At 46.2% G+C, this 16,358-nt stretch overlaps 1 protein-coding gene across 2 annotated transcripts in view; it reads left to right on the top strand.

The window, feature by feature from the left end:
- Positions 1 to 13,055: 13,055 nt before the first annotated feature.
- LOC109464397 (DNA repair and recombination protein rhm52-like) overlaps positions 13,056 to 16,358 on the top strand; it is a 6,431-nt gene continuing 3,128 nt past the window's right edge. The window contains exons 1-4 of one of the 2 annotated variants that reach the window (XM_019761365.1): positions 13,056 to 13,171; positions 13,931 to 14,238; positions 14,548 to 14,690; positions 14,937 to 16,024. In XM_019761365.1, the coding sequence (XP_019616924.1) occupies positions 13,961 to 14,238; positions 14,548 to 14,690; positions 14,937 to 16,024 (1,509 nt within the window). In that variant the 5' untranslated portion in view covers positions 13,056 to 13,171; positions 13,931 to 13,960. Of the gene's footprint in view, positions 13,173 to 13,930; positions 14,239 to 14,547; positions 14,691 to 14,936; positions 16,101 to 16,358 lie in introns of both variants that reach the window. The other variant, XM_019761366.1, reaches the window with a different exon arrangement.

The following is a 16,358-nucleotide window of genomic DNA, read 5'->3' as shown; positions in this document are numbered from 1 at the left end:
GATTGAATGTATGAATAAATGTATATATATAATCAACAATTATCAAGGAAGATAACAACAAGGAAGAATGCATGGGTGGATGGATACTGGTATGGCGGGCAACCGGTGCAATGGCCAAGTAGGTGGAGTGATCGCCTTGTAGGCTGAGTTCGATCCCAGGCCGTGTCATACCAAAGATTGAAAAATGGAACAAACTGCCTTTTCTGCTTACCACTAGCATTTGGGAAAGAGTTAAACGCACACCACTAGTCTACCATTGGAATAGCCCCCTGCAATATTGATTGCAAAAACTGTGTGGCCCAAGGGATACAGAAACAGAGATGGGCACCGGACTATGCGCCGAGTAGGTGCAGGATGGAACTTAAACTTAAAGACATGATACATAAGGAGCAGATTATGAACGCCAAAACTCATCCACCTTATACAGTCTGACCTACGTATATCTAAATACAAAATGACGTGTTCCTGCTAAAGGTGAGACAAACAAACAAAGCAAAGTTAAAAAAACGCAGGTAGCTTCAGCTTTATGCATAATCCGATATTATAGTAATCACCATTATATTATTACTGCATTACTGTATTGCATTTGCAATTAGCTAACGGGCATCAGTTTGCAATAAATCTGTTAATATCGGGACATGAACTGAACAACAAACGAAAGGCCTCTGAACAAAAGTGTTCCTTGGGGGAATTTCTCTGTCCTTACGACACCTTCACGCAGAGCGGCCAAATATTTGACAGATCGGTCAACGAATTTCACAGATAAGGAACGGTTTGTTTCGTTGTCTATTGAAACAGACTTCTGCGTCATATTCCAAAGATCCAAATTTGGTCGCTCAGAGATCGCCGTCTACTGGAATGTTGGGTCTTAATTACCTGTGCCGGATAGCTGCTTAACATGCTAAGCGCTAATTGTGCCTGTTTTCTGTCCCACTGGTGGCGGTGATGCCCGTGAGGCGGTGGTTAACAGGCGAGGGTCCGGCTAATGACGGACGGGTGGAGTGATGGATGGGTGGGCAGGGACTGGGGTGTACAGGGCCCGGGTCACTTAGTAAACAACATAGGGCTCTGTACGTAATATGTTAGTTGGTCCATTCCCCTGGCATGCTATCTGCGTATTTGGGTAACTTTTAATCTTTCCAGCCGCTTCTGAAGTCTGTTAGAGGCTAGCAATACTTTGCGTCGAATGGCCGAGTGGCTAGGCGAGGAGACAGGAGAGGTCACAGCTTCGATTTCTTGCATTACTGGCCAGACGTTATGTCCTTGGGAAAGACACTTAACTCAAATTGACTTACTTAGCCCAAGCGTAAAAATTGATACCAGACTTTGGTTGGGGAGGTAAAAGGCAGTGGAAGGAGAGGGATGGTTCCATCTTCCAATACCTTGCCATGGACTCAGTGCCCAACCCACTGCCCCTGCCTACGGTCTGAAAATGGCTACGAGACAACCTTTACTTACCTACCTAACTACCTAATACCCGCACCTGTATCTGTAAAATAACACGCCACTCATACAAATATCGATATGTGAACTTTTAATTATTCTGATGCTTTCTAGTCTTTTTTATTTGGTATGTCAACTCAGATAAATTCAATGTCCACCAGTGAGAAAAATGACGTGTTTGATAATGTTACTTTGGATAATCTCCGACACACAGCACTGTACGGGAAGTCGTCTTCGATGATATTTGAGATCTCGCGAGGTTTTCCGTGGTTTCACACGAAGGGCAACCTTGAGACTCATAAGTAGTAAACTGCCTGTATGCCCAAGCTTATTGCATACTCTACACAATTTCGGAATTAGCGACTGTAAAGGCGCGGTCACATTTCCCAACCCGGGGCCCGGCCGGGAGGTCGTTTGGAACGAAAATTATCATATGAGACAGCAAAACACAAAAAAAGTTTTAGAAAATTAACCTTGAGCACTATTTGTGTATACTCTGTGTACAAATTGTTTCTTTTTCGTTCAGGCAAACAACCCGGCCGGGCCCCGGCTTGGAAATGTGACCGTGGCCTAAGCCGATTTCGGCCTTACAAAACGAAAAGATCCCCAGGTACTGTTTCCTAAGTTGACGTATAAACGCCTGTTTTATTCTGACGCACCTAATTACAGCGACAACGAGGAAGAAGTGGAATAAGCCGGTCCAAACGCCAGTAATTTTTCCCGGTGAGATGTCTGCCCCCTGTGCGCCGGTTTCTGACCTCTCGTTTGTCTTCGCCCGCAGCAGGCTAATTAACATCCACCGCTATCGACCGCGCGGCGCCCGGGACGTTTTTCACCCGCTCCAAACGAGCTGGACGTCATTGATCTCCGGTGTCAGACCGGAGTTTTGCCCCCCTCCCCTGCAAAATATTTGCCCTCGACACTACATTGGGGTTTCTAATATACCCAAGACAAGGGTTGGGGGAGGGGTTGTTCGCAACAAGCAAACAAACAAACAAACAAACAAACAAACAAACAAACAAACAAACAAACAGACAGACAAACAAACACATTGCAGGTGGCGTATGTTTGGACTTATTCTCCGAAAACCGACAGAAAACTGCACAAAAACACTGGACTCTTCATAGTGGGACGCTAAAAACAATATTAAGTCAGAAAAGGAAGACATTCCATAGCCAATTAAGTCTTCTGTGCACAGACCCCAATAAACAAATAGATGGGAAACAAAGTGTGGAATACATAGTTACCTTTATAAACGAAAATGAGACGGCAAACACACGTTCAGCGCTAAATATTAATGAATGGAATATGGAACTAGTCTCCAAAGAAATGGCAATGTCCCTGTCCTTGGTGCTGAACTCCGGTTAGAGTTTTTATTTACCAGCGTCGTAGTCAAACCTGTCTGTAGTGACTACTCAAGGGATTTTACGAAAATGGTCCGAGTAGACACGAGGCCACTAGAAACAGGATTCGCATGGCTTCGGTCAGTGGTGAAAATATCTAAGTGACCACCTAAAATTAACTACGATGGTCCTTACGCCGAGGTGATCACTAGTACAGGATGAGATGTTTTTGAACACTAAACACAAGTGAGCACATATAGAATAAAGCTTTAGAATGAAAGGATAAAAGCACACCCGATGCTGGATAGACTTAAAAATGAAGTTAAGCCATAGCCTCCGAAGAAATGGCGATATCAAAACCAGTGACATGTCCCTGTCATTGGTGCTGAACTCCGGTTTGAGGCTGTGGAAACCTACCGATGGATAGTTGCACAGGATTGCGGGGTTTACCGTCGACTATACGAGTTTTACCACATTACATCTACAAAGTTGCCCTTTTCTTGCAGCTACGGGATAGGTGAAATACAAAACCGAAACCGAATAACGTTACCCCAAATGTAAATAGAACATTTTACCAACCATGTTTTAGGTTTCACAATTCAAGGTTTCTTATCGAAAGAGAAGGGGAGTATTTCCCAGTGTGAATGGCTCAAACCTTACAGTCTGGTCTCAGGGATGACATCTTGAAGAGGTGTTAGTCACCTGTTATGTCAATCCTTCCACAATGTGTCGTAAATCTCGAAAGATAAATGAATAAATAAATAGAAAAAAACATCCTTGCGATACATAGCAACCGTGTTAGAAAACGTGCTACTTGTTGAAAATCTGCGGTACCTACGGAGCTGTTTGGCAAGAGGTACAAAACGTAAACGTCGTCTTCTAAAAAACTACAACTATCGGCAGACATATAATCACGTCATTTTCAAAACATACGTTAAAGTCACCTGATGAAAAATATACACAAGACGTATTAAAGGTCTGAAGTTCTGAACACAAAGTTGTGCTTATTTCCAGAAACAGTTCCGCCGATTTCTTTATACCAACACCTTCATTGAAGCCCAGTGTAAAACACATCTTACAGGTTCATTTATAGACGATATTCCACTGTAAGATAAGGATGAATTAACGGTAGACTTCAGAGAGTGTTTGATGTCAACTTCAATAACTGAAACGCCTCAGAACCCGTATCATCAAAAGTAAAGTTGCACACATGCAGCGATGGGGGAGAGAAGAAAAAGAATTTCCCACGAAGGAAAACGCCGGAGGCAGACTACAGAAATCGTCCTTCATCGAAATCAATTAAAGACCCATCCGGGGGTCTTCTCCGCGCTGTTTTGGACATTAATCGCCCTGTAACGACACACTGACCGCAGGCAATGGGCAAATGGCGGGGAAAATTAGTTCGATTAAACGTCCGTTAGAAGTCCGGCGTACAGCCGCTCTTGATGTAGCGGATTTTGAGGCACTCTCGCTGCGCGCCTGTCGGTGGGCTGGCTTCACTAAGTCCAGCCGCGCTTTGAAGTGAAATGGTGGCGGCCCGCTTCAAACGCTGCCATTGAGGGGGAGGACGTTATTCTGCCGGCTGGAAAGTGACGAGACGGAGCCGGACTCATCTCTAAAGCGAATAAATCTTCCCGCTACGGAATATGGAGCAGGGTCGTCCCGCTTTGAAGTCCTGATAAATGTACAAAATACATTTGGCCGAGTTGTTAAAAACACCTTTGGAATCGAAAAGATAATGTGCGTTACACCGAAAGTCAGTTAAAGTAATACGGGATTTACAGGTACAGAAATTTATACCTGCTGAGCTTGGAGATGAAACCTGTAGTTAACACGCACCACGATAACCTGCTGGTTATACACACAGAATATACGCACGTTTACGATATAACAAGGTGACAAATACTTGTCATATATGTCCAATGCTGAACATTCTCCATCTAACAAAAGTTTTTGTTGTTTTTAAAAGCACCACCATATGGTCCTAAAATGTGTAGTATGCGTTGTATATGTTTTTCTACGTTTAGATAATTTTTCGTATCAATAGTCACTGTTACAAAGCTAGATGTCAGGCGTATCACATAGGCCAGCCCCCAGTTAGACCTTAAGAAGCAACTGAAGGGTGTCCGTGGTGAGATCTCCTTGGAGACATCTCAGCCCTTGAGCCGATGGAGCTGGACTGTGTGTGTATATGTACTGGCACTGGTACCGGTCTGGCACCCAGGCTACTCTAACAATACTTGTTACATCCACGTATTCATCCAACTTGTCAACAGACCCTCCTTCGCATACCATTGTTGGAAGCTCTTCTTCCAATTAATATTTTCTCGACTTCAAGAAACATTTATTGAAATGTGGCCAAAAGGAATGAAAACTTTTTTTATCTTTGAAAGATGACGAAAAAGTTTCCCTAAACCAGGATTAATAACCAATTATATTTCCTTCCCGCCGTTTCTGGACTGTAATTGTGCGACCGAAAAAACATCCCACCACGACTTTCCTCCAAAATGTTTTAATTCTGCCTCATTATCGGCCGTGAAGCGCGATTACCGGCCCACAGACGCAGGCTGCGCGACAAGACACCGACATAATCATCGACAACATCGGAACATCTCTGCAAAACGGCGGACAATTCTCGGTGGGAAGACGAACAATTTGCTAACAAAACGAATTGCACGGTACGGAAATAGCGCGTAATTTGTGGTAAAACGACATAATCCCAGGGAGTTAGATGTCCGGAAAATTAACGCCATAAGGAAGGACGTTCCGACATTAAATGGCAATAAGTCATCAGGATTCTCTGAAGTTTGGAGGCTGCTTAAAAAGTGACAAACTTTGGTTACGTTTTAGACGCTGTAAAGTCAGGGGTGTGGCGAGCGAAGAGGACTTTTCTATCTACAGGACTTGTCACCAATTTTACGGCTTCCCCGTCTTAAATCTGCATCTTGTTTACACAGTATGTGTCCTGTGTTGTACGACATCACACTACTGTCTTCCGTTTCCTCTATCAAGACACAACCGGCCATCCTTACATCCTGTCCCAACCGCCACCACCACAGCATAACTATGGCAAATGAAGAACAGAGCACGCAACAAGACGAACAGGAATCGCATAAAGTTTCTTATGCAGAGCTAAGGATTAGATCTGAGTGTTTTGTGTACTTAAGGAATGTCGTCAGAGAGGGCCAGCTAATTGTCCATCGCGGCAGGACCATCTTGTTGCCCGTGGATTTCCGCGGTCCAGACCCGCGTCCCAGCGTCACCGTGGTCCCCGTAATTAATCCCATCAAGAAGGGACGTGCGTGCCGGCTCCTGACCCATTAGGGCCACTCTGTGTGCGCTTAGGTCTGTTTAAAGCTTCGGGCAGGATATCTCTTCTCCGGGTTTATGGATGGAGACGAAGGAAAGAGATGGAAGGTGACAACCAGGATTGTATAAACGTTAGAAAATGTTAAAACGCTCAAAAATGTATAGGAGACAGCAGTGACGAACTGAAAAGTTGCACACAGGAAACACGCACGCACACACACACGGGTACGTTGCAAAGAATCCCAATGACCGACCTGATGGAACGAAAGAATCACGGAATTCTCATGAGTCGATCTTGTTCGAAGTGTATAACTTAATGATTTGTTATTCGTTGGTTTGTTTTGATATATTATTTTATTTCAAAAGGGCATAATTGCCAGGTTCCAAAAGGGCATAATTGCCAGGTTCCCAATGTACATTTGCACTTGAAAGTAGTGTACATACAAGAAACGCCCTCCAAGAAACTCATGTACTGCTATAATGACAACGTTTGTCCCTTAGGTACAAGTTTATGTCGGATTACTGCGAGTCAATTGTTGTTTCTCCATACGCTCCATCTCGTGCACGTGATCTACCTCTAACAGATATTTTAAAAATTTCGAAGGGAAAAAGGATACTAAACGTCCTCTCAGGACCATTTGGTCTAAATTGAATATTCTTAAGCACCACGCAATTGGACAAACCTCTTGTTGGTACAAAAACTAAAAGCCACCTGTGAGGGAACAAGATAAAATATGCTCGTGTCATTCGCGTTTCAATTTCCCTCGCGAATCAATACTCAACTTAGTCCCCGTTATATGATCAGATAAGTAGGGTTTTCTATTATGAGAGGAAACGTAATAACTCTCGGGGCGAAGCACCCACAAAATTTTATCACACTCATAAATTATACACCAGTAAAGTTTAGCGCGTCGTTTTCACGGGGTTGCGCCAAATTGGAAACATCGGGGCTTGAAGCACGGCCCAGGGACAGTACAGGACAACATAACCTTCCTCTGAGAATGTTTCAACTCAACAGGTTAGCGAACAGTGCTCATAGTTCTTAATTAAAAACAGTTGCTGTAACAAAAAGCATGATAATACTCCACAGCGGCTCTGTCCGGACTCCTGGTTCCTGCTATGACGGACAACATATGCCGCGGAGTGGCACTTAAAGTACGTCCCCTGATCCCACAAATGGCCGGGATTGGGGATGGCCATTGCGGCCAATTTGCGGCGGGGCCTTTTACGACGACAGAGAGCGACAAAATGGCCGCCCTTGAGACGGCTTTGGTCGTAAGTGGATTCCGCGGCCATTAGGGAGATGGGCACCGGAGCTGGGTAATGAGTCGGAGGGGGTTTAAGACATCTGCGGCTGAAAGCTTGGTCAGGAAGGGTCCGATCCTGGCCATGATAAGCACTGCTGTACTTGGGAGATTCTTTACCGTACAACGAGCACTGTTTCTGATCTCAGCAATATTTTGCTCTTTCCAAAAAACGTATGAACAAGTTCTCTCGAAGAAAGGACCCCCACTTTCCCTACACTTTCCCACATCATAAGCGACTAAAATATCGTTACATTAATTCGTGATCATGTTGTTCAAATCCCGTACACAGCATGAAATTATCTCAACTCAATTCTCCGTCCTAATTGATAGAATGGATCCCAGCGCACGACGTGTTCCACGAAAACCTGTTTGACTGCCGCCATTTCCCCAGAAACACAACTTGCTTTCAAACTTGAAAACAACAACAACAACAATAACAACAAAGGCGTCTGTGAACAAAAAACTGGGCTGGGAAAACGCGTCAGATCTCGCACGACGAAAATTTGTGTTGTACTTGGAGTTAAGCCAGAGTAATGATCAACAGGACTTGGAACACTTGGGAGGGCGTTCAGTTCACATTCTGTAGTGGCATAGACTTCACATAAGGAGCTGCAGGCCGAGAGAAGTATTGTGTGGAAGGCAGCTTAGATTTTTATTTATTCGTGCTTAAAAAGTAAGAAATACATAAACATGTAAACATAAATGAGATATAAGACCACATAGAGGGTAAATCTAGAACAGCACACGTCCTGAATGCACGTTTTCCACAAAACACCTGCTTCGTGCTTACACTTAAAAGAAGTGATGATCCATGATAGGCCAAATCTTTATCTCAAGACTCCAACTTTCAGTCATGTCACGTGTATAGCACAACAAACAAGCGTCCAGTTCCAAGGACAGCAGCCCTGCCCATATAGCGAGTTGGAACAATGTGGCGTCGTGTGGCCTATAGCTAATGGTTAGTGTGTCGGGCTAGAGGTCCTGGATTCCAACCCCCTAACGTCCATCGACGCTGTGACCTTACCTGACTTTGCTCACTTTGCTCAGGTGGAAATGAGTACCTAGCTTTGATAGGGACGTCCCTCGGATAGGACGTCGAATGGCTGTCCCGTATTTGAGGAAAAACCACATATCAAGCACGTTACCATACTTATCGAGAAGAGGAGGGGTCCATCCCGGTGTGAGTGGTTCAAACCTTACTGTCTTAAGGACACACCTGAAGTTACCTGAGTTAGCGCCGGATAGCAGCCAGACTCTTGTGATTCAGCCCCAACGAGTGTTAAATCCACACAATTCCACCCAAGGCTGTAAGGAGAGAGAAGCCGACCCACCCAATAACCAAATAACAAGACCGGCCTTGGTTGTCACGTACTTGATGCGTCATGATGCTTGGAATAAGGAGAACGTCTTACAGGCAGTTACAGAGGGTTTAAGAGTTAAAAGTGATTGCGTCTTGGCTTAAAAAGGAGTCGACACTTACTTCAAAGTGCGCCTTCTTCGTACAGCCTGCGGCGTAAACCTTCTGGGCTTTTGGGTACGTCACTTATTTAGCCCAACTTTCAGCACCAAGGACAGGACCGTAGTTGTTTTTTTAGTTATTTTGTTTGTTTGCTTGCTTGTTTCTATCCTTGATGTATATCACAAAATATGCCACAGTATATGAAATTATAACTATTTTACCTACTCTTGATACTAGTAAGAACACCACAATCACGTTTGCATTCTCGATACTAATGATTTTGTTAGGTTGAAAGTACTCTGGCAATAAGCCAGTGAAACTTGGACAGAAGCAGCTTTCAGCTGTCGGGTTTGATTCTGCACCTGTATTGTACAGTCTGTACAACCGGTCTTTGTGCGGTGTAACACACCAGTTTCTTGTTATGATGTTTTGATGAATACTTAGCAAACAGAGATGCGGTACCTTTATAACCTCCCTCCCGCGCGGCTACACGACTCCTGCGCGGCCCCCCAAGACGACGGCGTGAATTCCTCAGCCTCAGGATTACATCACCCCGTAAACCACTGTTTTGACATAATTGCACGCCGAGCATCACACCGCACGACGTTGTCGTCCATTTTTCCCTGGCACGCCGACATTGCCGCCGGCATCTCCGGGAGGGTAGGACGCGTCGTTGCCTGGCAACGGGAAAGTTTCACAGGGGAGTTCGCGCGGGGGTAAGTGCGCCGCACATTAGCCCAGGATCAAACTCTTGTCAGGAACTAAGTTGGGTGTGAAACTCATTTGTTCTTGGGTAAATTCCTGTAGCGCCTCGGGGTCGGCGGGGTCACGCCGGCGCGGCTGTGCGTCGTTAGCGGGACATAGAATAAAACAGGGAGAAATTGGGGCTCGTTTCGCGGGGGGAAAGGTCGCGGGAGGGGCCAGAGGGCGCGCCGGGATCACTGGCCGCCGGATGGCGAAACCGCACGATCCGGGTCCCCGCGCGCGTGTTGACGATCCTCCCGGGAACCGACAACGCCGCTCGGAACGGGCGTCGCATCCGAGCCGGGGGTTGATCGACTTGGTCGGGGCCGCGGGGTTAATGAAGAGTCAGACGGGTGCTACTCTCCCAGTTACGCCCTATTTCTTGTAATTACGACGGTCTCTTGCAAAACGTCGCCCCCTTTGCTCCGCGCAAAGCGAAACTCGTAAAAACGAATTCCAGAGAAAGGCAAAGGTCCCGCCATCGGGGGATTCTCTCCCGCATTACAATGCTTCGTACAAACCGTGACGAAATTAAACCTTAATTAACGTTCCACTAAGGAGGGGGCTGTTGACGCTACGTCTATTCATTGATACGATAAGAACATTTCAACGTGAACCAAAACGTCGACTCAAGCAGAGAAATTAGAAGTTACATTGCTACAACAAGCAAGAACAGTTATGTTTCCTTTCGGACAAATCTATAGCAATCAACGTTGTTGTTAAATGATCTAAAATGGACCAAATGACGAAACTAAAACTACAGATTTTAACAAAAAGTCACAAATATAGTATCCGCGCAAGGGAAGCTTATTTTTATCTTTCGGTCATTGACATTGAGAAGTACAAAGCGAAGCGTTCAAGAAATTGAAGAACGAACAATTTGTTTGAATGGCGTATCATGCTAGTGGCTCACTGGCGACGTATCTAATCGCATTGAGAACACGATGGTTGGGGATCGTAGTACTGACGACTAAAAGTTCTTGAGTCCGCCCGAACTGTATGTCCTAAGCAGCAAAGCACGACCGATCAAGTTCGAACGGTAAGAAGTCGAACGGCACAGGATATGTTTGAAAGGACCGAAGCCGACGCGAAACAAATAAAGACGGAAGCTTCTCTAGTATTAGGTAATGGCACTTCAAAAGAAATCTTCTGCGAGAAAATCATCTCAAATCAAACGCTAATGGGAAAATCTTTCCTACAGCTGTCGAGCCATTTTCTTACTGGCGCTCTTATCGATTAGTTGTCAAAACTTTTATGTGGTGTCACGCCGAGGCGCGCGGGGTCAATCCCGCCAAAATGCACTTGGCTCCAGGGAGATCCCGCGGGAGAGCAGGCTGTCGTCTGCGAGCGCGCGAACGGGCGGTGAGCCCGCTCTCTCCTGTCAGAACCCGGGCTGAGAAATGGCGGGAGAAAGGGCAGCGGATGGGTCAATCGATTCGTGATGGATGATAATCGATAGATAATTGATGTCTGTACGGTCCGGCCTGGGGAAGGCATACACGTACAGGCAGACTTGGGGTCTGGGCCGTGTTCGTGCCAGTCAAAGTCAAACATGGTCTCCCGAACACTACCTCCCCCCCCCTACACACACACACCATGGTTGGGGGTACCGGGTAGGTCTGGCTGTGGTTGGCTGGTGCTCCGGCTGGGAAATGTGGGAGTGGGTGGGATGTTGGGCCATGGTTGGGGACTGGTTGGCTGGTAGTTGGGTTTGGGTCAACAGTGGTCGGGGCCTAGTTGGGAATCAAATTTGACTCAAACTTAACTCAAATTTGATCCGATTTGTATAGAAAGATAGGCCTACACCTGGTCAGACTGCTCCCGAAATTCAGCCAACGCTTGTATCTTTATCCTCCTCCATAGTTTGAAATGTGGCAGAAAAAGTAACAAAATGGACCGACCTCTTCACGGTGTGAAAGAAGTAATGACAAGGTACTGTACATGTTTTCTCGCATAGAAAGGACTAGGTCACATACGTCGTACGATCACAAACTGTGGGCATTATTGGGAATGTCGTGCTTGTGCCGTAGATATATGCGTGTAACTGTCTTGCTATACTGAAAATGCTGTATTAGATCCTTGTGGGCGGTTGCTTCCGTCGCAGCCTGTTTGAAAAATACTATGACATAAAAATCGCACGGCGACTTAGAACGACTGCGAATGTAATGCCATTCAAAAGTGACATGTGTCATCTAGTTTTTCTCCTGTGGTAAGTAATAAAAAAAATCTGCCCTATGTTTGACAGATGCAAGTGCCATGTTTGCTCGTCCTCTGACACATGAGTTAACCTCCAGTCTCAGGCCACGCACATCTGACCCCCGCCCCGGACCCACGGACGTTTGTTATGAACAATATTACTGTCATTTTCTGCTTTCGTATCGTAGTTTGTAACATGACTAATCACTCTTTATCTGCAAGCAGATGGCATGATAGAATCCAATCGGCCAAGCAGTGTCCATTTAGCCACCGAATTCGAACCGTCCATGATCCACCGAAGTGGCTAATGGACACTGCTTTTTTTGGCCGATTGGATTCTGCCTTGCCACCGTGGAATCTGCTTGGAGATTAAAGCTGCATTACGTACCATTAGGACGACACAAAAAGAAAGTCGGGTATTTCTTCACAAAGTAAGTTGAATCAACCCTGATCCATTGCAAGTAAGTGCCATTCAAGACGAAGGTCAAGGTCGATTATGGACCTCATGGCGGCTATCCTTTGTATTGCAGCAAAACTTCTGTTTTTTAATGGTACTTTCAGAATACTGTTGCCGTATAATGCATCTGCTGCCTAGTCAACATACATAATTGCTGATTATTTTTTGGGATTAGTGTGTACAGGCCAGAACACTTACTGCTGCTGTTGACAGAGTCCCCCTTTCACAGAAACAGGATTACGGGATGTTGCACAAACTTTGGACGTCTTTGAAGTTGTTTAACAAAAGAGTTGTAACGTTACCGTTATTGCATGCGTGGAAGTAAATAACGTAATTATTTGTCTTACTCAACCCACTTATACATTGTATGTAGAAGTTTTTATGATACCCTATGATGCTTGTCACAAGTACAACGGAGTGTACGGAACTGGTTCAAGTATGAACAATCCCTCCATATTTCTGCCTAACTAGGCTTATCAAATATAGGTTGAGACAACTTTCAATCACAGCATACCGTTTTTGGCAAAGCAAAGAGAGACACATAAAACAGGCGAAAAGACGGGCTCAATAATTAGAATTTAGACAACTCGTTGAAGATAACGTGGAAAGACACTGCAACATTTTGATTATGGTCCTGTGGGTATGTCATTGCATTAAAGCACTCAAGAAGCCAAGAGAAACAGGATGTACAACATGTACAGTAGTGCTAGTACCTTGCCAGAGCGCACTCTGGTAGTTTATAGTAGTACTGCAGTAAGGCACTCATTTATCTGTGCACATGTTTTGATGACGACATGGTGTTGTGTGCTGTTCTGCCAGGAGCGCGCGCGATCTGAAAAGACAGTTCCGAGTTCCCTGGGTATTTGTGCAGCAATCTCCTCCCTCGCAACATTTCTTCAGCGAAATAAGCAAAAGTAAGATCCTTAAAATTATTTCTGTACTTGCATTTCTATAGCGGCGCAGCGGCAGTTTGCTATATTACACCATAAAGTAACGTAATCAAGGAGATTAAACCTCCTTCAATTTTAAGTTTAAATTATCTCCTTGATTACGTTACTAGTGTTTGCCGCTATCAAGGAGGCTTATCCCTATAACCTCCGCTGGCAACCTGACGTAAAAAGAAGGACGACCAAACCTGACACTGGAGAAAGCATTGGAAGACGAGGTTGGACTGACGGACCGCGACCTGATGGCCGCCATGCCTGACACAGTGACAGTTATACTGGAGTAGCATCCTGAGGGGCACCTCATACGAGGATGAGCTGAACCGAGTGATGACGCCCAGCTGTATAGACTCAAAAGAGGCTTTTCATTGATTGACGTCATAATAATTATCATATGGGTTTCAGCGACCAGGTGTTAACAAGTAAATTTGTTAAGTTACCAGCATGTTGGTATACATGTTTAACAGACATACATTATAATAATCCAACATGGCGCATATGAAAAGCCTGTATATTGACCCAGTACATGGCCCAGGGCAGGAAGGCATCAGAAATACCTGCAAAGCCCCAATTTTACCTGTACTAACCTGCATATATGCACGTTGTATTCCCAGCCCTCTGACCTTAGTTAACCTTGACCTATATGACCTGAGGGGGGGGGCATTATCATTGCATCGGGAGACATAGGAAGTCTTACACAAATTACACATATAACATGTCATTTACAGGTTTGTGCAGCTGGCCAGTATTACTTGAAGATGAATGAACAGGAGCGGCCAAATGGCCTGTACACCAGACAGACGGCCTTCGGGAACATGCTGTTCACCCGGGAGGAGCACAGCGCCATCCAGGCAGCATTACGCCAGCGGCTGGGCCGGGAGTTCATCAGCCAGCGACCGGGGCCGGGAAACCAGAAACTCACCTACATCGAGGGCCACAAGGCCGTGGCGCTGGCCAACGAGCTGTTCGGGTACGACGGGTGGTCCACCTTTGTCTTGTGGACCACCATCAACTTTGTGGACGAGAAAGCGGGCAGGTGTGTTACGATCGATTGCACTTGATGGACGGGATCGGCTGTTTGGGTTTGAACAACTGATCCTGTTCCAGAGCAGCTTTAAAATAAAATGTTTGTCGTTGAATTAACATACTTAATGGACAGGACTGGATGTTTGGCATTTGAAGAGCTAGTCCCACTGCAGGTTTTTTTAATAAAATGTTTGTCATAGAATTAACGTACTTGATGAACACATTCAAACAGTCCATCCTGTTCCAGAGTTTTGAATAAAATCAGTCGAGTCCAGCTTATCAGTCAGAACAGACAAGTCTCTTCTTAATTGTGTAACAGGTACAACGTCGGGGTGCACAGCTGTGTGCGCGTGATGCTGAAGAACGGAGCCTCACAGGAGGACCTCGGGTTCGGCGCTGCTGATAATGCACGCTCCAAAACTGCCGCCCTGGAGAAAGCTCTGAAGGAGTCTGTCACCGACGGTAGGAATGAAAGAAGGAATGAAGGAAGGAATGAATGTATTGCAGAATTAGAAGCTTTGTACATTGTGTACTTTTGGCTTCCTCTGTGTACTTTTGGCTTCCTCTTGCTTGTGAAAACATGAAACCATGTCTTGCATAGTGAGAGTGTGAGAGTGGGTGTTTCGAACCCTGTGTCTCTATTTAAGTATTGGAAGTAGGCACACATAGATTGTGTCAAACTGTCTCATTGTTGTAAAATCTCTATAGGTATGAAGCGGGCTCTGAAGAGGTTCGGGAATGCCTTAGGGAACTGTCTGTCTGACAAGGAGTTTCTCAACGCTGTGATGAAGACGACAAAGCCAGGAAAGTCAACATATGATGTAAATGACTTCAAGCGCGACCTAGTGGATCCAGGCATCGAAAATGCTCGGAGGGCTAGCCTGCACACCCCCACCCAGGGGCTGCCCCTCCCCACCCCCCAAGGGCTGCCCCTCCCGCAGGCCTACTCCACACCAGTACATACAGCCATGCCTCCCCAGTGTGAGGGGAATGGTATGGTTCCATTTGATGGTCACTCCAGGCAGTTCTTTGGTAACCAAGGACACAGTCGCAGTGCTAGCTGTGGGCCCATCGTCCCTTCCATGAGTGCTGGGCCATCAACAAATACTGACCCATCTACAAGCACTGGCCCGTCAACAAGTACTGGCTCGTCAACAAGCAGCAGGCCAAACTCTAAGAGAGTCCCAAATACAACAAAAGGACTACCGGTAAACTCCTGCAGTGGCCCCAGTGCTGACATTAACCCAAACATCAGCAGAGGCCCCCAAACGGGACAAACTGTTAGTAGTGTGCCAAGCACCAGTACGGGTCCCAAAACAAACAGTGGGCCTGCCACCAGCAGTGGCTCAAACATCCCAAACCATGCAGGTAGTGGCCCCAAGAAGAGCATCAGCCCAAGCAAGAGGAAGAGGGCCAGCCCACGACAGGCGGCCCCGCAGAGCCGGAAGACCTCCTTGGAAGCGGCTGGGGAATCGGATGAAGCGGCGCGGCTGAGGAAACATCGTCAGTGGCAGAAGCAGCAGGAGTTCCGCCAACAGCTGGCCAAGAAGCAGGGAAACCTACCACGGGCCACGACATCCCCGCAGGGAGCTGATGGGATAGCAGGGCCGTCTGGGAATGGGGTTGAGCTGGAGGGGTTTGACGCGGGGATGGATGACAGTCTGCTGGCGAATGCCGTCGAGAACGAATTCTGGAACGAAGACGAAAGCGCAGCGGGGGTCACTCCCACAGGTGTGATGACACGCAGTCGTACACCAGGGAAGCAGGGAGCAAGCGCCACCATGCAGCCGGGACAGAGGGGAAGTGCAGGGACAGAGGGGACCATTTGGGAGTAGGGCGGGTCAGCATGGGTGGAGTGCTCAGCACAGACAGGTAAAGCTGACTGTCCTCATCTCTCACCAGAAACATCCAAATAGTTGCTTCAAACAAGGACATTATTCTGTTTAATGTCCTTGCTTTAAAGGATTAGTATTAGTAAAGGAAGAGAAGACTAGAATTCAATAAAAGCTTCACTACTTTCTTAAGCCTGTATTGTTTATCATAATCGTGGTATTACTCATCCTTTAACCCTACCTAGACCGGGCTTTTTTTGACATGGGGGGACCGGGGGGGGGGGCTTTTTGGCCCCCC

Source organism: Branchiostoma belcheri, unplaced genomic scaffold (genome assembly GCF_001625305.1).
Source record: "Branchiostoma belcheri isolate BF01 breed outbred unplaced genomic scaffold, Haploidv18h27 scaffold138, whole genome shotgun sequence".
Classification (NCBI taxonomy): Eukaryota; Metazoa; Chordata; class Leptocardii; order Amphioxiformes; family Branchiostomatidae; genus Branchiostoma; species Branchiostoma belcheri.
The sequence above is the reverse complement of the archived record's forward strand: the minus strand, read 5'-3'. Positions and strand labels throughout refer to the sequence as shown.